The sequence below is a fragment of the Colletes gigas genome, unplaced genomic scaffold (genome assembly GCF_013123115.1).
Source record: "Colletes gigas isolate AHSC1104 unplaced genomic scaffold, ASM1312311v1 Colletes_gigas_Sc00027, whole genome shotgun sequence".
NCBI lineage: Eukaryota > Metazoa > Arthropoda > Insecta > Hymenoptera > Colletidae > Colletes > Colletes gigas.
The window spans coordinates 382,547-404,917 of NW_025106656.1; the positions used below are offsets into that span (position 1 = coordinate 382,547).

A 22,371-nucleotide genomic window follows, 5' to 3' on the forward strand; every position below is an offset into this window, starting at 1 on the left:
TCGAACAGTGGACGTCCATTCTCGAAGGGACAAAGGTGGATCGGGCGAGGAGATGTCTCGGTAACGAGCGAGGATCGACTAGAAGGGCGAGAGAGCGTCGGCGCCGTCACGACGCGACGCAGACGCATCTGGACCAGCCTCTGGACGACGTAAGGGAGGAAGCTGAGTGAAAAGGGGGGCACAGAGCGAGAGAGCGAGAGAGAGAGAGAGAGAGAGAGAGAGAGAAAGAGCGTGCCGCTCCCGAAGCAGGCACCGTTAGAGCTGCCAACATTTACCCTCGGCAGTGTCGTCGCGATCGTACGCGGCAGGATCCTCTCCTGGCGTTTGGTGACCTATCGAAAGTCGAGAAAACCACGGGAATAGGCACGTGCACGCAACTAATTGTTATTCGAGGTGTACCGTAACGAAACCGGAAAAACTTACAGCGGTTAGTTTCGATCGTGGTGTCCGTGACGCTCGAGATTCTTACGCGTTTGAATTTAATCGTCAGGATACCTGGGCGAGGAGGAAGGATGTGCAACCATGACCACCTGTGAATGGATTTAGAGGAGCGACCGTAGAGACCCTCCAGTGTCGTTTTTTTTCTATCCTCGAATCCTTTTTTTCCCCCCATTCCTATTTTCTTTTACGTTTTTTCGTTCTTTTCTTTTTTGTGTGCGTCGAATTGGCTCGCGTCGACGACCGCGTCGCTGCTGAAGCCTGTTGACGCGAACGTTTCTGGTAATATGGCAAGTAATATATAGCACGTAGACGTATTTGTGGGGAAACTCGAGTTACGGGGTGCAGACAAACCTTGCTTTGCACTTTGGAGAGAATGCTCCGAGAAATTCTACTTTTCTCTGATGAAATGCATTTCCGCGATAATAGCGTCGTAAAATTCGGAATATTTTTCTGATCATTGAATACGAGTCCCGTTTCTGGGGCAATCTCTCCCGGTTTTTCGGCGCGACCTGTCGCGGGAAAAATATGACGCAGGGGGGTTCGCCAGCGCCGATGGAAATTTTATTTCTGACTCGAATCGTTCTATTTCCACCCTCCCCCATGTCAAAAATAACTAACGTTTATTTACCGTTGAACGCGGTTTCCTCAGCTGCGTTGTAATTAACGCGGCGTATACGTAAGTAGCATTGATTAACTTTCGCGTACGTGCTCGTTAGAATTAATTAATAAAAATTTAGCTGGGATCGTTTAACTTTGGACTTACCGTTCCCGAACGCAGGCATCTACCCTGCTCGCGTCGATACGAGGGTTATACTGCAGCCTTTGATCTTGATCAGTTTCCACGGATGTAGTCTCCACATTATTAACGTATCAATTGGTACCATGCATCTATCTGCTTATGTCATCGACTTGGGCATCGTGGTAATCTCTTTTATAAATCGTTTAAAATCTTACGATATCTTCCGATAGTTTCGAGAACTTTCTATCGATTTACGTTTTCGTGAGACTTTCGAGTGGACTTTAAATATATTTATAAGTTTGTCCGATAATTGAGTACCCGCGTAAAGAAATCTGGGTTATAAATAGAGTAATACAGAGATTTATTAATTAAATTATACGGAATATAACATTTTATTTCTATTCACGTATAACGAAGAGTTTTACCTTTTGACAGGATAATCCTGATACACAGAATAATTCACTAAATTTTATTTATCTCGCGTTATTTAAAATTCCATAGACTTTGCGATTGTAGCTAATTTCAAGAACCGTAATCGAAATATTACCACAGGGATTATTTATCCTCGATATTTTTCGTGAAATATAAACTCGTACAAACGTGAACGAAAATTTAACCAACAAGAAATGCTAAAAAATGTTGTACACATATTTTTTTAGCGACAAAAATTCATCCTTGGGGGGTGAAATTACCCTTCAAAGTTTTGGTTTCGTTGCACGGTTTTCCATGAAAAATAACACGACACGGTCGAAACTTCTGTAAAATTGCACAAACCGCTGCAATTAAAAATGGAATTTTTTATCAGTATTTGTCAATATGTAGAACGTGACAAGACTGCATATATATTTTTTCGAATTTTGTAAAATTACTGGGATAAATGTCGATTGCTGCTGGACGCGGATGTCACGCTACGAGGTCACTTCCGGAGTTCCAGGAATGAATTTATAGAACAATCTACAGAACCATATTCGGTTTTACGCGGAGTTCTATTACCTCTCGGATGATAAAATTTCTATACCTTTATTGAAGGGATATAAAACGAGGATGATCACTTCATTATCGGGGTACGACCGCATGGTCACTAGTGGCCTACAATTATCCGTTTTTTAAGTAGCAGACCGACCCTTTCTGTGTTTTTACGATTAACAAGTCATTGGTTGGTTAAAAGGTACGGGGAAACTGGAACACGGTATTTTACTGAACAGTATTCTTTTTACTGTGCATTTTATAACATCAAAGAGACAATATTTACCTCTGTTGTATTTTATTGTTCTACACGAACGTTCATGCAGTGGAAAAAGTTTCTTTAAAAATTAATCGTCTTTAAATTATCAAAACATTGTTCCCACTTTTCTCTTAAACTTATTTCACAAACACCAGACGTGAATTCCTTTTTCTTCCAATTTTATACAATTAAAACAGGTGTACGTAACTTTAATCAATTATTTTAAATGAACTATCGTAACAAGGAAGATTCACTTTTGTGTAAATTAGTGTTTACGTCATAAAAAGTGAAGGTAAGTTTTCCTTGCCAAGTTATCGAATATCTCAATTATGTTCTTAAAAATAGCTACAAATAGAAAGTTAGAAGATTTTTATCGCGTTTTATGTAATGGGTGATAAATAAAACCAAGCGAACCTATCTTTTGATCGAGAACACTTTCTTTTTTCCACTTGCATCTCGTTCCAGTGGTACAAGCACCAGGCATTGTAGTCTGTTTAGCATACTTTCGGTTGCTAATTACGTGGAAAAATCGTTGGAACATCGATGAAACGTTTCCTTTTCTTGCATCGTTTTTTTTTCGACGTTCCTCGTTTCTTCGTTGCAACGAATCAATTTGTTTTTATCGATACGAATATTATTTCCCTTGCCATTAGGCAGTATTTTTATTCTGAGCTAGTTGTATCTTATTGTAATTGAAAATGAATATAAATGAAAATTTGAATTCAATTGCCATTAAGTATGATACAAAATATTTCACTGGTGAGGTGTTTACAAAATCTAAGAATTTTCATTTGGCAAGAATAATGCTTATTTTGTAATATTCTTGACATGTAAACGTGACAGATTGTTCAACTAGGAACAGATGAGGATTTTGGGGATGACGATGATATTCTACTAAAAACACTGGCCGACTCAAATTTAATTCTGATTGAAAATGAATATAAATAAAAATTTGAATTCAATTGCCTTTAAGTATGGTATAAAATATTTCACTGGTGAGGTATTTACAAAATCCAAGAATTTTTATTTGGCAAGAATAATGCTTATTTTGTAATATTCTTAACATGTAAACGAAACAGATTGTTCAACTAGAAACAGATGAGGATTTTGGGGATGACGATGACATTCTACTAAAAACACTGGCCAACTCAAATTTAATTCTAATTAGAAATGAATATAAATGAAAATTTGAATTCAATTGCCATTAAGGGTGGTATAAAATATTTCACTGGTGAGGTATTTACAAAATCCAAGAATTTTCATTTGGCAAGAATAATGCTTATTTTGTAATATTCTTAACATGTAAACGAGACAGATTGTTCAACTAGGAACAGATGAGAATTTTGGGGATGACGATGACATTCTACCACCAATAATAAGATTATATCCTTATGAAAAGATTAGGGGAGAAAAAAGAAATCATCGAAGTATATTTGATTTATTTAAATAGAATGTTTGAGGTTATGGAGCATTAGTAAACATTCGGTGATCGTCACAAGGGTTACCACGATGTTCGTACATTACCATGTCGCGTCGTATTCGCTTCGCAGAAATTTCTGAGCCCCTTTGTGAGCGCACAATGTCCACCTTCCAGTTATAATTGCATCCCCTGAGTGAAACGGGGATTCTAAAGGCTTTCTTCAATCGGCTTAGTTTTGACGATGATCTCGCTTAAATGAGTTGATCCGTTCTTTGTCATCGTCGGGTTACAAACTCTCACTGCTGAAATTAATATTTTTTATACTCGATTATTCCGTTACATCGCTGGAGAAATTCGTCCACCGATTAATTCCCTTCTAAATTCTTTCTAAAAATTACACCTTTCATATTTAGCGGAACATTTCTCGAAAAATTTTAGTAGAATGATGGGCTTAAAAAACGTCGATTTAACTAAGGTTTTAAACCCTTTCGAGAATGGAATTCATAAGTCTCATTCAAGTAAAAGAAAACCGTTAAAAACCACTGCGATTGAATAGTGATCTCACTCCGCTTTCTCTTTTTATTTCGTTGGATATAAATTGCACGTACTACTTTTTTAATTCGTGCTTTCTTCTGCGAGGTACCTCGCGAATCTGACTTTTTTCCAAGCGAATTAAAACGTTCTACGCGCCGCAGCTTTTATTTCGACGATTCCAACGATTCTCGTTTTCGTGTTCGTTGAACCAACAATGGCCATTTCAATGGCGTCGTCGGTGAATATTTATTTGCGTTATAAAAATTGAAAGTAACGTCACTGACACGAACCGGAGCATAAAACAAAATTTTTTAATTTCGTGTAAAAACGGTGGTTGAAAGCTTGACGCGACTGCGACACGAACGCCTTGCGTTTCGTTAAATGTTAAAGAATTAAACAGCGTCCAATTTGCGCGTGTAAATTCCCAGCGTTTTAATATTCGGAATTATCGAGCGAGACGAGTTTCATTTTCGCGCTGAAACGTTCGCGTTTTTGTGTTTAAACGCCGCAACAAATTGGAGTGGTATGGAGGTCGGAGCAATTGAAACGAGTGACGTTATGTTTGCAGATCGATGACTATTTGATGTCTTGAAACGAATCGGCATGAAATATTTGAAAGTTGTTCTGTTCACGTTCAACTTGTTAATATGGGTAAAGTATTAAACATTCGATTAAAAAAGCAAATTACTTAGTTCATAATTGAGTGTCGTCCTGAATTTCAGTTTGGATTTATTATTTAAAAATTAAATTCAATCTTTAAACATAGGAACGTGTATGTTATTATGCACTGTGGTTTTAAAAAAGGGTTCAGGATAAACATTTCGCTATCATAAATATAATTAATGTTATTATTAGTTACGAAGTAAACGTAATTATATTTTTCTGGAATAGTCGGTTTAATTTTTAAATTTTTCTATATTAGCACGGTTACTGAGCATGCTATCGTTTGTTTGCCCAACGACTATATTGCTCGAATTAACTCAGGCGCGACGGTTAAGTGGTTAATACGAAAATGTAAAGCATGTTTGTGGAACTGGAAGGAGGATGCTCGAAACACCCTCTGCGGACATCAAAGTAAAATTATGGTAATTATTTATTTACGCGTTGCATACGACGAACAGAAAACAAACAGGTCGGTTGTACCATTGTCAAAGCCGAAAATTCAATTCGTTCTCTGATAGAGTTAACACAGGATATGACATTAAAACAAAAACGTAGCTTTTAAACTAATCAGTTTTTGGTTCGAATATTATAAATCGTCTAAATCCTGAACCCCTTTTAATACCTTGAACGTTCAGTTTATAGAAAGCTCAGATATTTATTTGAAAGAAGAATTTGGAAACTTAACACTAGATTTACGGGCATTGATAGCACGTATATTTATTGATACCTTTCATGTTGACGATTACCTTACAATACGATTTTTCTTTTAATTAGAATATCTATTCATGCCAGTGCATCAATCAAATCCAACATAATTTGTTAAAAAATAATATTTACGTGTTCTGCAATTTCAAATATATGAAATCAGACATACGTCAAATTGTCGACTTCCGTAAATCTAGTGTTAAACGTATATTTCTTAAAATACGAAGAAATTATATTGGCCATAGAAAATTCGGTAACACTACATGTAACTGAGATAAGAGTCTCTCTATAGACACGAACACTTTGTCTTATAATAATTTTAATAATCACAGTGTAATTCCATGAATTGTTACATGTATCTTGAAATTAAAATAATCTGAATAATTTTATATATTTTGAATTTATAGAACGGGGCAAAATGATAACCACCTTGTATTCTAACATTGAATTCTATTTTCTCTTACAAATAAACGTACTAAGAGCCATTCGTACAGTCCGATAAAAATGATACGATCAGTAATTTGATAAGAACTGCAGGACTCTCGCCAGTATACTGTGTCACAAGACCTCTTGGCGGAGCAAATTACAAACAATGGAACGCCTTTCGCGAAAAGCACAGTTTATACTCTAGAAACTTCCAACAGCATCATTGGTAAAACCGAGGGCCCGAAGATCTAATAAATCTTACTTCTTGCGAAGACAAACGAACACGAGTTGTCGGAACACGAGACTCGTTATAACTTTAAAACGGAATTAACGCGTTGGCTGTCAAGCTGATCCTGCACAAATTCCTTTAGGTTGCCAAATTGTAGATTCCTTCGCAATTGTACAGTTTCAATTTTTATTTAAATTCAAATTCTAAATTTTACCCATCGTATTAGACACGATTTTTTACAATATTTCTTCTATTTAAATGTTCACTCTCGATGAGTTAATAAATCGTGTGCGGTAATACTTTACGAATGATAAACAATATAACGGTCTAAGTATTAATCTAACAGAGTGTATCATAATTTCTAGAAGATAGTCTTCGATAGGATTGTAGTTATAATAGAGGAATCTGTACAGAACGCTTCTTATGTAGTGTGTTTCGTATCTCGTATGAATTAATAAATCTAATGTTTACATAATTATACGAGGTGCGGTATCATTTTGTCCCGTGCCATGTTTCATTAAAAGTGATATGAAAAAAATTGTTGGATAGTTGGCCGGGTGTACGGTACTCGTTATAGGGGCATGGTTGCTGTTGGAGCCGAGCAAAGGCCACCTCTTAAATCTTTTCGTACCTGACGCCACGCCGCACGTGACTATTAACCTAATAGCTTACAGTTTACTCGGTCTTGGCTCCACGGTGTTTGCAGTCGGTTTCTTCGGATGTCGAGCCGCGTCGCGTGGAAATCAATGCATTCTGGCTACCGTAAGTAAATTCTTTCCCTACAGACGCGGAATTTAAATAACGTGGATGTTATTTGTTCAGTACATGAGCATGCTGGTCGCTCTGATCGTCACGGAATTGGTCACCGCCGCTGTCGGCGGAATAATGACGTTCCGAATACTGTCCGGATTAGAACAGAGGCTCATTAGCAAATTGGCCGACAACTATGGCCACGAACCAACCAGCGATATCCCCTTTACCCGTAGTCTCGACTTCGCGCAGTACAAGGTATAATTGCCTTACTAATACTACCAATCGATTATCTATTCTTGGAGCATGTTTGTCCATTGGCGGATTATGCGTTTAAGGGGCCCTCAGAGCGTTAGCAAACTTCTGGACCACTCGCTGGTCGTTTTAAAATACTCAGATTTCCACGAACACCTGCCACGAATTTTTAGTCGAACGTTTTATTTCCGTAAGGAGAAAAGTGGAGCAAAGTCGTAAGCTTCGGACTCTTTCATTCGTATCGATTAGAAAAGTTTCGTTTAAACTACGAGCGAAGAAGTTACGGGCGAAATTATGGTCCCATCGATGCTCTATCCTCGTAATTCCATTCAAACTATGCTAATCTCTATTTGGCGTCGCTTCATTGTCGCCATTCTGGCTCCACGTGCGCGTTACCGATGGATTACAAGTTGTAAATGGTATCTGTGCCGATCTTGGGTTTCTGAACAATAGTTTCGAGTGACATTCAAATTGATAATATTAAGAAACGCAACTCCTGCGAATGATTTAAATTTCACTAGAGCAGCGTTTAGTTTCTAGCTGGGTGTTTTTTGAATAATTTTGCGAAATTGAGTCACAAAGGCATCCGGTGTGGAACGTCGGGGAACAGACTAGTTTTGCAAACACGATCGTTAGCGAGCAGCCGCGGCCTTCACGGTTGGCGACAAATGATCGAAAGGCCATAGAATACAAATTTTATTTCGCGCACGAACGGCGAACACTGCACTCGAAGGACCGTCCATCCAGGCATATTATAATGGTCCGAAGAGCATATAGGTGATTCCATTGCAGTTTAATTGCTGTGGAATACATGGATACGCGGACTACAATGGCACGGCCTGGTGGAGAGACGCGCAAATTTCAGGAAGCAGAAGGCAGGTCCCTCTCACGTGCTGCGTTTTAAAAAATACCGAGGTACGCTGCCATACGATATTTCGAAACTTTTGCAATAGTCAATACGATATCACAGACCACTCACAGATCGTATTTCTTCGATAAAATTATTATTTTAAAAGAACGTATCGTACTCTTGCCATTTGCTTTAATCAAGGCACGTTTTTTACCAATCTTTTGACGTTTTTCTAAGATTTTCAGTTTAATGGTATATTGAACGGCGCACAGTGGGAATAATTGATGTTTCAGCGGCCAAAAATCTATAACTTTTGAACGAATGAAGATAAAGTAATATTTCTTTTTCCTTTAATGAAGTTGAAGTATTCTTCAGTACTTACGCAACACCAGATACGTTATTTACGTTAAATGATACTTAATTAATTAACTAACGCAATAACGTTACGTACCTACTATTTAAAATTCAAAAATATCCCAAATCTCCTCTGGCCACTAGTATTTTCTATAAACACATTAAATAAAAACTTATATGTAAAATCCATTTTTATACCTATTATACAAACACTACACTGAATTCAATTAAACTTAGTTTGGAATAATGTGCCGCAGTAAAGTCACACTTTATTAATGACCAAAGTTTCTTATATAAATATTCTTTAAACTTGTAAATTATTTGCAAACGGTTACAGACGGATATAATTCATCGTATACGGGTCAGTGGTACTTGGTACAATAATACTACATTAACAGTTGAACTGTGAAAGATCGTGATTCTTTTATTTTATATAGTTTACATAACTGTAGGTAATTATTGTAGCTAAAAATAAATATTTCTGTGTATACTTGGTTTATTCTATCCTAAAAGACTCAAAGTTTAATTACTAAAAAAAAGAAGACAAAAAAAATGTTGCCTTATTTGATTTTATTTAATTGATTTAAGTTGCTTCACCTATTTGAAATTCAAAATTATATTACTCAAAAATAAAATCTCCTGGAAATAAATAATTTTATTTTTTTGGAATCCTAGAAAAATCGATTTTTGGCCACAGAATCTGGTTTTCTTCCCACTGTGCGGCGTATATATTTTGTATAAACGTTTCGATGTAAGTAGAAGGCTCTTCTGTAGATAGATTCATACTCATTCTTAATATTAACGAAAGTACATCGAAAATATTAAATGACAGTATTCATCAAAGTTAAAGACAATCTATTTTCTATTTATTTTTTTTTAAATTAGTTGTTTACTAGCGAATCAGGAACAGAATCACGCGATCGTGGTTGGAAAATGATATTATCGTTGTTTCGCAGGTAAAAAATACAGGAAGTCCGATGAGCGTCGTGTCAAGAGTGTTTCATAAAAATGTAAGTGATTAAATTGCCTTTCACATTCTTTGGCGTTTATAAAAGTTTTACCGTTCACGACAGACCGAGAAACCGTGGCTGAATCCAAAACCGAAGGACGAGACAGCGTGTCAAGTGGAAGACAAAGAGGGTCACGAAGGATATCGACATAAAGAGGTAAGTAATTTAATTTCGAGCAGATTATTGGACAATGAAGGAGAAATCTTGCTCGGTAGAATGGAACAAAATCATCGTTACATATTTATACAGTTTTTTGATCGACTTACAATTAGTTTGGACCATTAATTTTAAGCTCCTTTACTTGTCTGGTAGAGTTGCGATAGATACCATAATTAGACTAGCGAACAAAGTATAATGTATGTCTTTAGAAATCATTGTATTAGTTATATATTATAGAAACATAGAAAAGGTATAAATATCTTATTTGCAAAATTTTTAGCTATAAAGTCACCTTACAGCGACCCACAGATTTGTTAAATTCACATATTTCTACTTCTCGAATTAATTAAAATTCATACAGATACTCTTATCCTACATTTTCTACAAATTCTCACGTAATCCCAATTTCGTACCTGTTGTACTTCAAAGCTTTCATTTCAAAGCGGAAATCGCGCAGAGAATCTTTCCAGCTGGTTGTCGAGAGGCCACACACACGTTCTTATCGTTTTGTGTACAACAGGTATTTTGGCTGTCATCCAACGCGTCGTGCAACAGCTTACACAACAATACCACGAATTTTTGTAATCCAAACAATTGTATCAAGCACAAAAGAACTCGTTGACACTATTAAATGATTTTAGAAGCAATTTTTCTTAAACAAATCTGTGAGTCACTGTGCGATGTTTGAGAAGCAACGGCTTCGCGTTTCCCATAGTTTGCTTCACGTTACTAAATGTTTGTAGGGTTGTCTCGATAAAATCACCAGTTGGCTGGAGTGTGAGAGTTTCACTTTAGTGTTTCTGGGCATGGCAATGGCTGGCATACAAGTACGTTTTAACGAAACATTGACAATTTTAGTTCATCCCGGACATTGATCACGTGTATACATTTCAGACGTTCGGCATAATAACCTCGGCTTTCCTTTGTCGAACGATAAGAGACATGCAAGTGGATTGAGACGATATCCGCGGCGCGAGCACAAAGCAGAAAGGAAATTAATTTCAGGTTCCCCGTTGGAGTCGCGACGATTGCAGATGCGTTGTTTTAAATTGCATCCGTTCGCTTCCGACGATTTTCCGACTAGAAACATTCGACGAAGCGAACAACGATATGCACTCGATAATAAGTGGTCGTTGCGAACCAGGTTTCGTAAACGAGGAAGGACGATGTTTTAGGGTTTGTGAAGCTTGTTGTAAGATAGAAAAGCTGTGCTTGCTCGGAATCTTCTAAGCCATTCCCGTCCCTTATGTGTGTTTCATTGCGAAATATCGTACCAATTCGAATAAGAACGAAATATCTATTACTCTGTACATAGACGTTATTCTCTTCGTGTTCACTCCGGTTACGAATGCCAGAAAATTATCGTTTACTCCGTAATTTATCACGAAGATGTCAACCATCGCGCCGACGACCTCATTGAATATAAAGTAACCGAGTAACTTTAATATTGGGAATAAATCGAGACTCGCGGAAGCATTCGTAACATGTTTGGATTTGAGGAAAAGAAATTAATTTGTACACTTTCGTTGATCGTTAAATTCAAACTACAAAAATCTTTGGGCCCTTTACAAGGTATTTGAAAAAGTTAGCTATTTGTAATAAGTTAAATATTCTCTGTTTCCAGCGTTCGACTAGAATATTGGGCGAAATATTTTTATTTCAGTTGCGGGGATCGAGGAGAAATGTATATCTTTATTAAAATGTGTCAAAGTTAATAATGTTAAAGTTACTCGCCGTACAAGACGATCTTTAAATCGAGAGAAATAAAATCGTGGTAAGGGAGCTAACAAAAATATTTTCACTTTCTCTGTCACCGTCGTGATTTATATGTATACATTGGCACCCGCATATGTTCGAAACGACCTTGTGACTTTTTACTGAGAAAAAAAATATCCGTCAAAGAGTGAATGTACGCAGTAACGATGTACATGTATGTGTGTGGTAGAAATTGATAGCTGCCTATCGATCGCTTGTAAAAACAACAAAATAACGAGATGCACGTTCCAATAAAAATTAACGGGAAACGCATCCCCTCTACCATAGTCTGTACAATGCCAGCAAGAAGGTGTTTTTATGTTCGTGAGTAACCATGATGACGACAAAATCTGTTACAATAACTCGTACCAAGTGAAATTGTACCTTCCTGTAAGCGAATCTGACTTTGTTACGCGTTTATTTTCTTATGACATTTGTTGGAAAACGTTTTCGGCGTGTTCGTAAATAATATAGTAGGGAAAAGAAAAAACAATAAAATCACCGCTCTCTGCAAACGACACTGATTTTTACACTTACTTTACATTTCCAACAGCGTGTCGCGCGGACAAGTTTGCGAATTTCTTGGATCGACGAACGCGACGACGCGTATTATTCTACGATTAATTTCACACGATATAATTGATGAATCGGACGAACGTGTTCACGGCATAAAGGCACATTACTTGACGACGAGTGTTATTCGTAGAAGTACACGTTACGTTCGTTTATTCGTTGAACGGGCCTGCAGTTTAAGAGGATAGGACCGTCCGCGGAGCAGAGTTTTCGAAATTGCGCAACCTGTATGGAAAAATCAATATTGACAATATGAAACAGAATATGCTTAAATAAAATGTTAAATAGTTGTTCGTGACATACTATTCGATGTTCAAAAATAACGATTATTGACCTGGCATACCAATTATATTCTCTCGTCCGTGCACAGGTTTGCGTAAATAAAACTTAGTTGTGTCTGTGTATCGAATATTAGGAACAGAAACGGATTGGAATTTAATTTCCAACGAAAATTGTCGTAAATTTTAATAGAAAATTAAAGCTGAAGGAGATATGCATTCTATTAAGTTACTTTACTTTAAGTAGAGCAATTTTTAAGAAACATACACAACTAGGTTTTATATCTAATTTTTTAGTATTTTACTCCCGTTGAGTGAAAGATCGTTGATGAAATAGCTTATCCTATTCTCTGATATACACGCCACAGAATAGCTGTGATTCAGTGAAAATCGGTTCAATATACATTTTGTTGATTCACGACGAAGAAACAAACAGACGAACGGACAGATGAAAATTTTCAAACTTGTAAATCGGCTTAGATACTCTATAATATATACATTTAAGTCGAGATTGCCTAATAATGTTACAATCGCAGGCTAGGTCACTATTTTATTTATATAGATTAATAATCAAGTATTATTTTTCTTATTAAGTCTTTATTAGCACGTGTGCAGGTACAAATTCATAAATGTAAAAAAAACTAAATTAAGATGTACGTAAATCAATAAAAAGTACAGCACATATGCTGTTGTTAAAATATAATCTCGTCCGGCTGTATGTATACGTTTGTAGAGTTATAAATTGTAACTTGTGAATATGAATAATATTATTATAAAATAACTACGATACTCTTCTTTCAGTACTTTAGAAACCTAGAACGTGTCTCCATTTTAGAATGCCAAATGCTTCCAACAGTTACGAAGTTGATTTTTTTTAACTTTACAAACTGCTGAATACAGCCTGACTCAACATTAACAATAATACTTGGTTATTACTAGAATTAAAATAGAATATGATTGATGCATCGGACCAATAACCGTCATTTTTGAAAAATTATGAAACAGAATTCTTTTTGGGGCACAGTAGAACCTCGATAAATGCAACTTTGATGATTTCGCGAGAATCTTTGTCGTTCCATTCCGTTGATAAGTGAAGCAGATAATTGTCACTAAGCAACAAAGGAAATTAAAAATCGAAGAAACAGTTTCAGCAGTCAGCGAAGGGTATATTGCATAAGTAAGATTTCCTCTTAGTGTGTTTGTTTTTTCTGCAATTATCGAGGTTCCATCGCAATCCCCATAAAATAATGCATACTTGAAACGAGGATATAGCGATTGGCTCAGGTTGAACGATCCAAGTGACGATTTCACTGCAGGGAGGTTGAGTAAGAGAGCCACTATACGTATAATAACTCTTTTCGAAAGGTGAGAGAATCCACTCCAAAGGGAAGGGTGGAATGTGAAACTTCGTCCCTGGCTGAGCAATCCGCCATAAGTTTGTCACGATTTGGTCCAAATACGGATTATCTGCATTCGTGATCTGTAGTCGTGGGCATATAATCAATAATATTGATAATAACTATCAGGTTAGTCCATATGTTCGTGTGTAGTTTGCCATTAACTTTATATGTTTATAGTTTGTCGAGAAAGTTTGGGATCCCTAATATGGAGTATGAACTATAGTCCCTAAAAATTGATTGCAGAAAACTTGAAAAAGGCAGTGGATAGATAATAACAAGAAATGAAAATCACTGGCCAGGAAGGGAAATTCGAATAAAAAAAAATAGAATCATCTGTTTGGTGAGACGAGCTACAAATAAAGTATATTACTATTAATTTGAAATATTGCAAAGCCGTGTTCCTCCATTGCAGAAGTAACGCTCCGAGAAGTTAAAGAGTTTAACTGGGAAGTTACGTCTCAACCGTCGTACGCTCCAAATATTGTGTCAAGCAATTACCATCATGGGAACTGAATCTTTAAATAAAAATGAAGTCAAAAGACTCCACGGTGGTGTTCAAACCACGCCTATAAAATGGTGTCAGTAGATAACGCAGGAATATATATTATTGATTGGAAAATATGAATCGGTCGTTCCTATGCGAATAAAACTTTTTGATAAATACACACGAACTTATGGACTGGCCTAATATTAAAGCGATAATAACAGTGAAGTGTTGCAAATTGTGTTCTCTAGAACCATTAGGAATATACGAAAAAATTATTTCTTGGCATATTAAGATGTGATAAAATCTTTTAGAAATGAATAAAATACTTATTTAATACATTCTTTGATATCGTATACTGTCGCAGAAACTTCACGAAACACATGCTTTTTAAGAAGAGGTCTAAGACGAAACAAAAATATTAATATTTTTTTTAACTTCATTTTATTATGTTCGAAATTATGCTGTAAGAAACGGAGTCATAAACATTGTAAAAAAAGTACATTGTGAAGGTATTAACCACACACAAAATTTCTAATATTGGAAAGAGATTTTGCAACGTGGTCCAGTCTTTATATTCAAAAGTATATAAATAAATTTGGATACAGTGTTTGAAAGGGTTAATAGAGCACAGACCTGAAAAAAGAACGAAACGATCAGCATGGCGTCGTTCGATTTGTCGGCAATAGCGTCTAACGGTGAATTAAAGTCTCGACTGATGTGGCACACTTGTAGCTCCATAGGATACCGAACATAATCCAAAGTGTGCTCGCTGCCATCTTCGTTCGAATGTCCCCAGTGAAACACCATCGAACAAAAATCGTAAATTTTAGTCAGGGATCCTCCTTGAATATGCGGCCGAGAGAAGCTGTTCCATATTGTGTTCACTACCACTGGAAGCAATACAATATATCGTGATACTGATAATTTGTTAAAAAATACCGTACGCTCTGCCAGGTTATCACAATTTGAATTTGAATCGCATTATCAAAATCTCAATATTCCAAATCCAAATTTTGATGTTTTTCGATTTTCGTGACAATATTATTAATGAATTATTGCTACAGATGAATTCGTGAAACTTTCCCAATGAAAATGAGTACAAACACGACCTTGTTCGGACCACTTTTAATTATATGTATATTAAAACAAAATTTGACCAATACATTAATAACACTCTCACGAAGATGCAACGATAACTATAAATATTATATCTTCCTGGATTACCAGGGGCAAATTTACTTCATATAACTGGGTAATACTTTACGAATGGCAAACGATCGAAAAAGGTAACAGCGGTGGACGAGATTGTGACAATCTGACAGAGCGTATCATAATTTCTAGAAGATAGGCTTTGTTAGGATCGTAGTTATAATAAAGGAATCTGTATAGAACGCTTCTTATGTAGTGAGTTTCGTATAAATCAGTGGAAGAAATTGCACCGTTATTTCCATTATTCGCTATAGTCATCGATAATGGTCCTTTATTGTAGCCGGTCCATCGAAGAGGTTCTGACGGTTGCACGACGACAGCGAGCCGTGTCGTGATGTTGATTGGCGACTGATTGCTGCCATTACTGGCCGGATACAACACTTTCCACATATGAGGACCATTACGCTCCGAGTAACCGAAAGTGAAGCCAGGGAAATGGCTCTCGCTCCCCACCCATGGGAATAATTGTGCCCAATCCAGGATTTCAGTCAGTAGCAGAACTTTAAAAACGTGGTTCGGGATAACGATTACAACGAAACAGAAAATCTCAAATAAAGGTTTGCGTCTCCACGAGTTACCATTATTATACAGGGTGTTCGGCCACCTCTGGGAAAAATTTGAATGGTAAATTCTAGAGACCAAAACAAGACGAAAATCAAGAATACCACTTTGTTGATGGAGGCTTCGTTAAAAAGTTATTAACGTTTGAAGTTCCATACCGACCAGAAAATTTTTCGGTGAAAAAAAAATTTCAAATCGTTCTAAAAAAATTATTTTTAGTTGCAGAGGTCATTTACAATTATTTTTGGTAAATACACATACCCCCGAATTCCCATGCATTTTCGAGAAAAAAATTCATGACCGAAAATTATTAAAAAATTAAATTAAAAAATTTCAAATTATACTAATAAAATTATATTTAGTTACAGGGGTCAATTACAAGCATATTTGGTGAATAGACATACCCCTGAAATCCTACCCACTTTCGAGAAAAAAATTGAGTAAGTGGATAAATTTTTCGACGAAATTAAAAACTTCCCAATCATTATAAAAAAATTATTTTTGGCTAGAAGGGTTAATTGCAATCATTTTTGGTGAATTGACATACCTCTGAATTCCTAACCATTTTTTAGCAAAAAATTCCTTTCTGAAAATATAATTTCTGGCCAGAAATGTTACCCTGAAATTTCATGCGAATCTTTAAAACATCGTAACTTTTGAACGAATTGGAGGATTTTAATGTTTCAAAAGGCAAACGACGCGTATTTTAGCGTAGAATATGTAGAAATTCTAAAAATATTGGAAAAATTGTTCCTTGACCCCGTAAAGTGAGAAGAACCACATAAAAATGGTCCAATTTTCAAATGGCCATAACTCCTACAATAGTGAATATATTTCAATGAAATTTTTTTCTGCAGTACTGCCCACGAGTACCTTCAAAAAGTATTAGACAACATTTCCGTACAGCGTCAAACAAATTTACTAAAAATAAAAAACGAATTTTTAAGAAAAATCGACAGGGGGTATAAATTTTCAAATCGTTATAAAAAAATTATTTTCGTTTGCGAGGGTCAATCACAATCATTTTTGGTGAATAGACTTGTCCCCCGAAATCCTACGCGTGTTCGAGAAAAAAAATTCGAATAGGTGGACTTTTATTAATAAGTTTGTTAATACCTTTTTAACGAAGCGTCAATCAACAAACTAGTATTCTTGATTTTCGTCTTATTTTGGCCTCTAGAATCTCTCATTGAAATTTTTCCCAGGGGTGGCCGAACACCCTGTATATTTCGCGTATTTGATTATATCTTTAAGTTCAGCGCTCGACTTACAGACCAGAAGAACACTGCTGCACACTATCATAAATTCCGGTAGCGAAATGTTTATCATTTTTAATCGTCCCGTGGGAATCGTTGGCACGTTGCAAGCTGCGCGATCGCGCGCGCCTCGATACGCCCGTTCATACAAGAATTTTAATAAAGTTTCGAAGTTAACCTCCCGTTTAATAGAAACACATTAACCAGACGCAGAATGCGTTTTTATTTAACGACAACTTCACGAGTCGCGCACGGTTTGATTGTTCCGAACCTGTCGACGCTGCCTTATTTCTGACAGCTGTCAAACGTTAAAATTTTAATATGTGAAACAAGTGTACGCAAGATTCGATGGTTCATCTAAATTCCAGAATAATTGTACAACGATCGACGATCGGCAAGAATTATGAAATAAAATGCAGTGTGCGGGTGAGAGTTGTTTTTTCAACTTCGATAGCATTTAGAACACGACGGTTTCAACGATTTTTTCTAAGGCGATGGTCGAAAATGGGGCCAGTCTCCGGTCGACATCAGCGAGGATTCAGCGATCCCAATTAAATTTCCTGCTCTCCTCATGAGCGGTCACTGGAGTCAAGATGGCGACGCAAAAATGCGAAATACCGGCAGCACCGGTAACTCAAAGCCATGAAAATATTTCTAATAGAAAATTCCTCGAAATGCCTCGTTTGGTACGTTTAATTACCACTGATATTTGTAAATATTTATCAGTTCGAATAACCCTGGAAGGGAAGAAGAGTCCAGTTACTATTCGTGGCGGACCACTGTCAAATGACGTGTACGAGTTGACAGAAGTGGTGTTTCGATGGGGCTCTTCGAACTGCAAGGGTGCGGAACATACCCTAAATGGCACTTGGTTCACAATGGAAGCCCAAGCGATACACTTCAACAAGAGATACGAGACGATTGACAATTGCTGGAACAAGGAAGATGGACTAGCTATTTGCTCGTACTTTCTGCAAGCTTATCAAATGCCAGTCTGGGACGAACATCCATTATTTTCGAGAATCACGGACAGTTTGTACAACGTCATTCAAGCCGAATCGGTCACAAAATTACCAGCGAGTACGTTCGAAACGAAATTTTCATTCTCTTTTAGCAGAAGACAATGAGTAATGATTTTAATTAAAAATTGTAATCCAGCAATTATAGTAAATCTGGCCATTAATCATTAAAATTGAGTATCGAACTTAAATATATTTCTGCACGTTGATAACAAATTTTATTGCAGATTGTTTGGGATGGATGAGACAAGCTTGTCAAACTCCGGGTTATTATAATTATTTAGGATCGACCACGACCTTTCCGTTTCACGAGTGCGTCAGTTGGATCGTTTTTCCGGAACCAGTGCGAATTTCCGAAAACCAGGCGAAATTGTTTCGAATGCTGTGCAATAAACAGGGCATATGTATAAAAGAAAATTATCGGGAAGTACAGAAATTAAATGGTCGTGTTGTTTATTACGTCAGCTAAATTACGTCCGATCGCACAAGTGTAACGCGTATACATCGTTTTGTCAACAAGAAATTAATGTATTATAATTACGTATAAAATATATTTGTTTAATGAAAGTCCAATGTACGAACAATGAAAAATATACTAAATGCATTATTAGCACTGCTGTTTAAATATAGATACATTATATACGATACATATGTAACAAGCTTCATTGTAAAGATCGCAACATGTAGCAACTAACATAATTCATACATATTTAAATTACTTTACCATATTTTTCGGTTGCAGGATTAAAAACATTTATAATAATTTCTAAATAATTCCTATAGAAGCGATTACGAAAATGGCGATATCAAGATCGACCAGCAGGAGAGCCAAGAGAATTGGTTAGTAAATACAGGTTATCTCATCTTGCGTTAAAAATAGTTCGTTTCTATCGGGTTAATTAATTTTTGAAGCTTCCAAATCCAGCGGGATATTTTCAACTTCGTCTTCGGGGTTGCCTAAATGGCGACAGTCTCCGATTAATTTAAGCAAGACAGCCACTTGGAGTCAAAAATTTCCGCCATTGTATCTGACTAACTATTGGTCGGACGAGGGTACAGCTACGATGACTAATACTGGCAAAACAGGTCCTTTCCAAAAAATTTCGATCGTTTATAAGCTATCAAAGATGTAACTGCGATTACATAAAATTGTCATTCAAATATTGCTTTTATGATAAAATAATTTTTCAATTTGTCTCGTAAGAGGCGATGTATCAAATAATTTTCAGTCAGCATTGAATTTTCGAATCGAACGTTGCCTACGATGCGTGGCGGACCTTTGTCCGACGAGTTTCAGTTTATGAATGTGCGATTTCGTTGGGGCGCTGAAAACTCCCTCGGCGCGGAACACTCCATAGATGGTATCTGGTTAGAAGACGCTTTTATTTCTGCTTATTAATTTCACGCGTATAGCCGCAACGAGCATTCCATATAAGCCTTCGAACGCAGGTACTCCATGGAGGCACAAATAATGCATTGGAACACTCGTTACGGATCGATGGAACGGTGCTTCGATAAACCAGACGGAATAGTAATACTCTCGTATTTCCTGCAAGTACGAATTCCAATTACAATCGATCCGTTCGTTTTTCTCGCATAATGAATAATTAAACAGGTCGTTGGATGCCCTGGAATCCCTGATAATCCATCATTTTCAACAATTACGAACAACTTGTCCAAGATCAAAGTCATGGGGAGCAGTACTGAAATTCCACCCGGTAAAAAAGATGAATTGAAATCCTTAATTTCGTAAATAAATAATAATTTTAGTATATTTTCTGTTATTATGATCGTATATTAATTTATGAACCAATGAAAACAGAAAAATCGTTTAAAGTTTTTCTTAAATTCAAACCTTCGTGATGAGACAGTCAGGAAATTAAAGAATTATTGATTAATTTCTTACTTTAACGAATTCTATGAATCGATATCGAAGTGTCAATAACTTTTTGAAATTGTTCTTTAACAGATTGTTTACTTTGGATGTTAGACGCGTGCAGGGGCCATGGCTATTATACTTATCCTGGTTCTCTCACGACTGCTCCATACAATGAATGTGTTATCTGGATAATTTCATCGACTATAACGAAAATATCGCTTCGACAGGTACTTCTGATTGGAATACTCTTTTACAGTGTGACTCATTATTTGTTCGTTTTCATAACAGATGGATGCATTTAGGAGTCTTTACGATAGCAGATTAGAAAATATATTAGAAAATCGGAGACAGCAGCAGCGTCTTCATAGAAGAAGAATCTTTTTCGCGACGGACAGCGCTGCTGTATAAAAAATATTGCGTGAACAAAAAAAATCGTTATTAAATCGTTAATTCTTTATTGCTGTACGAAATTGTAAGGTTGTATTAAAATCGATACAAAGAATCCCACTTAACTATTCGCTTGTTTTTGAAATATAAAACATAACCTTTAACTATGTAACCCTTACAATACTTTTCGATTATGACCTTGTCAAAAGAGAATCAATTTTCAATTATGTTTTGGCTTATATACGATCCATTTTGATACCTATTCAGCATACATCGTTGCAATGTCGGGATACACAGGCTTGATTGGTACTGAGAAAAATTTTAATACTCGATTAAGGTTACGTAATCACGGATAAAACATTTATACATTTGTGATCTTTTTTAAGGCTTGCCAACGACAGGACAATCTCCGATCGATCTAAACGAACGATTAGTACGACCACGCAGGTACGATTCTCTTGTTATGAATGGTCACTGGTTACAAGATGGAGAAGCCCGTATGATTAATAATGGGCATACCGGTAATTCGCTTGATATTAATTATCCATAAATTCTGTGTATTATAAAAATAAAAAACTAATTCCTCTAGCTTTAAATATAGAGAAAATATAAAATTCTCGATCCGAAGCAATGAATTTGTGAATGGTAGGTTTCTCTAGCTACACAAAGAATGATTGAAAAATAATCAGAATGTTCCTTTCTCGTATAATTTCATGTATTATATCATACTTGACCTTTCGAGCAACGTCGAATTCTTTTCGTTTTTGAAAATCTCTAAGAGTCCGACAATGAATTAGGTTGATCGATTTTACCAAAGAGCTAGAAATATTTTTACACATTCAGCGAGAATAACTTTGACCGGAGATCGAATTCCATCCACGGTAAGCGGAGGTCCACTCGCGAACGACGTGTACGAAATGTTCGACGCTCATTTCCATTGGGGCGAAGACAATTGCCGGGGTGCTGAGCACACGATCAATGGCACTTGGTAAAAAATCAACGATCCACGATCGTCTTTCGCGATTTTCATAAATGTCGTATCGCCAAGGTTCTCGATGGAGTGTCACGTGGTGCACTGGAACAGAAAATACGTGACTTTCGACGAATGCCAGAGGCACAAAGATGGCATGTGCGTCCTGGCGTATTTGTTCTTAGTAGGCAAATTTGGTATTTCGTTTATTATCGCGTTCGACGACGAGTCTCGTAACATTAATTTAAATATTACGAAAGGTGCAGCCTCCTTGCTGCGGTTGTATCAATCCGCAAATGGAAAGAATAACGGAGAACCTGCAGTATATTGTTGACGCTGACTCGGAAGTGAAAATACCACCCAGTTAGTATTAATAATAAAATAGTCTTTTAGCAATTAATGACTCGGTAAAAAGATTTATTTAATTCTATTAAAAATTCAAAGTGACCACGAACGACGTTATAAAATATTTGGGTCGCATTTGTTGTAGACTCACTGTCCTTTATGCGTTGTGCAACGTATTGCAGCTACTACTATACGTACGCAGGATCATATAACGTTGGTGATAATCCTGAATGCGCCACTTGGATTGTATTTCCTGTTGTTACGCCGATACGACCCGACGAAGTAAGTCGCTGTAATATCATTTTTAATCAGTCTAACGATAGAAATCCACAGATCAATGAATTTCGAAGGCTGAGGGACAAGGATGGACGGTGTATAAAGGCAAACTGGCGTGAAACGCAACAATTGAAGTGTAGAAAAATATTTTTAGCAACCCCCTGAGGCGACGTCCTTGAAACAAATTTTTAAGTTACGCGTTTGTCTATATAATAA

At 36.5% G+C, this 22,371-nt stretch overlaps 5 protein-coding genes across 8 annotated transcripts; 4 read left to right on the top strand and 1 right to left on the bottom strand.

Annotated features, from left to right (window-relative positions):
* The first annotated feature begins 283 nt into the window (after positions 1-283).
* LOC122401707 (tetraspanin-11-like) lies at positions 284-12,031 on the top strand. Of its 4 annotated transcripts, none has more exons than XM_043404023.1 (10): positions 284-427; positions 491-728; positions 4,928-5,010; positions 6,932-7,144; positions 7,205-7,390; positions 8,180-8,302; positions 9,548-9,601; positions 9,665-9,757; positions 10,504-10,587; positions 10,655-12,031. In XM_043404023.1, exons 3-10 carry the CDS (start codon positions 4,963-4,965, stop codon positions 10,715-10,717), a joined length of 864 nt encoding a protein of 287 aa, XP_043259958.1. In that variant the 5' UTR covers positions 284-427; positions 491-728; positions 4,928-4,962; the 3' UTR covers positions 10,718-12,031. The 4 variants fall into 4 exon arrangements, with proteins under 4 accessions (XP_043259958.1, XP_043259961.1, XP_043259959.1 ...); XM_043404026.1 differs by having other exon boundaries at positions 6,960-7,144; XM_043404024.1 differs by having other exon boundaries at positions 491-720.
* Positions 12,032-12,170: 139 nt separating this feature from the next.
* On the bottom strand, positions 12,171-17,380 carry LOC122401708 (carbonic anhydrase 1-like). The gene is made up of 5 exons (XM_043404027.1): positions 17,295-17,380; positions 15,693-15,962; positions 14,887-15,143; positions 13,622-13,846; positions 12,171-12,313 (listed from the first exon to the last, which is right to left on the bottom strand). Exons 1-5 carry the CDS (start codon positions 17,350-17,352, stop codon positions 12,212-12,214), a joined length of 912 nt encoding a protein of 303 aa, XP_043259962.1. The 5' UTR covers positions 17,353-17,380; the 3' UTR covers positions 12,171-12,211.
* A 296-nt stretch (positions 17,381-17,676) lies between these two features.
* On the top strand, positions 17,677-18,767 carry LOC122401709 (carbonic anhydrase 7-like). Its single transcript, XM_043404028.1, has 4 exons — positions 17,677-17,711; positions 17,771-17,908; positions 18,006-18,359; positions 18,526-18,767. Exons 1-4 carry the CDS (start codon positions 17,693-17,695, stop codon positions 18,765-18,767), a joined length of 753 nt encoding a protein of 250 aa, XP_043259963.1. The 5' UTR covers positions 17,677-17,692.
* A 328-nt stretch (positions 18,768-19,095) lies between these two features.
* On the top strand, positions 19,096-20,585 carry LOC122401742 (carbonic anhydrase 2-like). The gene is made up of 7 exons (XM_043404077.1): positions 19,096-19,138; positions 19,211-19,384; positions 19,528-19,666; positions 19,748-19,853; positions 19,914-20,016; positions 20,268-20,404; positions 20,466-20,585. The coding sequence occupies exons 1-7, from the start codon at positions 19,096-19,098 to the stop codon at positions 20,583-20,585; spliced, it is 822 nt and encodes a 273-aa protein (XP_043260012.1).
* Positions 20,586-20,845: 260 nt separating this feature from the next.
* Positions 20,846-22,320, top strand: LOC122401668 (carbonic anhydrase-like). Its single transcript, XM_043403947.1, has 7 exons — positions 20,846-20,870; positions 20,951-21,085; positions 21,408-21,552; positions 21,613-21,718; positions 21,795-21,897; positions 22,025-22,161; positions 22,213-22,320. The coding sequence occupies exons 1-7, from the start codon at positions 20,846-20,848 to the stop codon at positions 22,318-22,320; spliced, it is 759 nt and encodes a 252-aa protein (XP_043259882.1).
* The last annotated feature ends 51 nt before the right edge of the window (positions 22,321-22,371 follow it).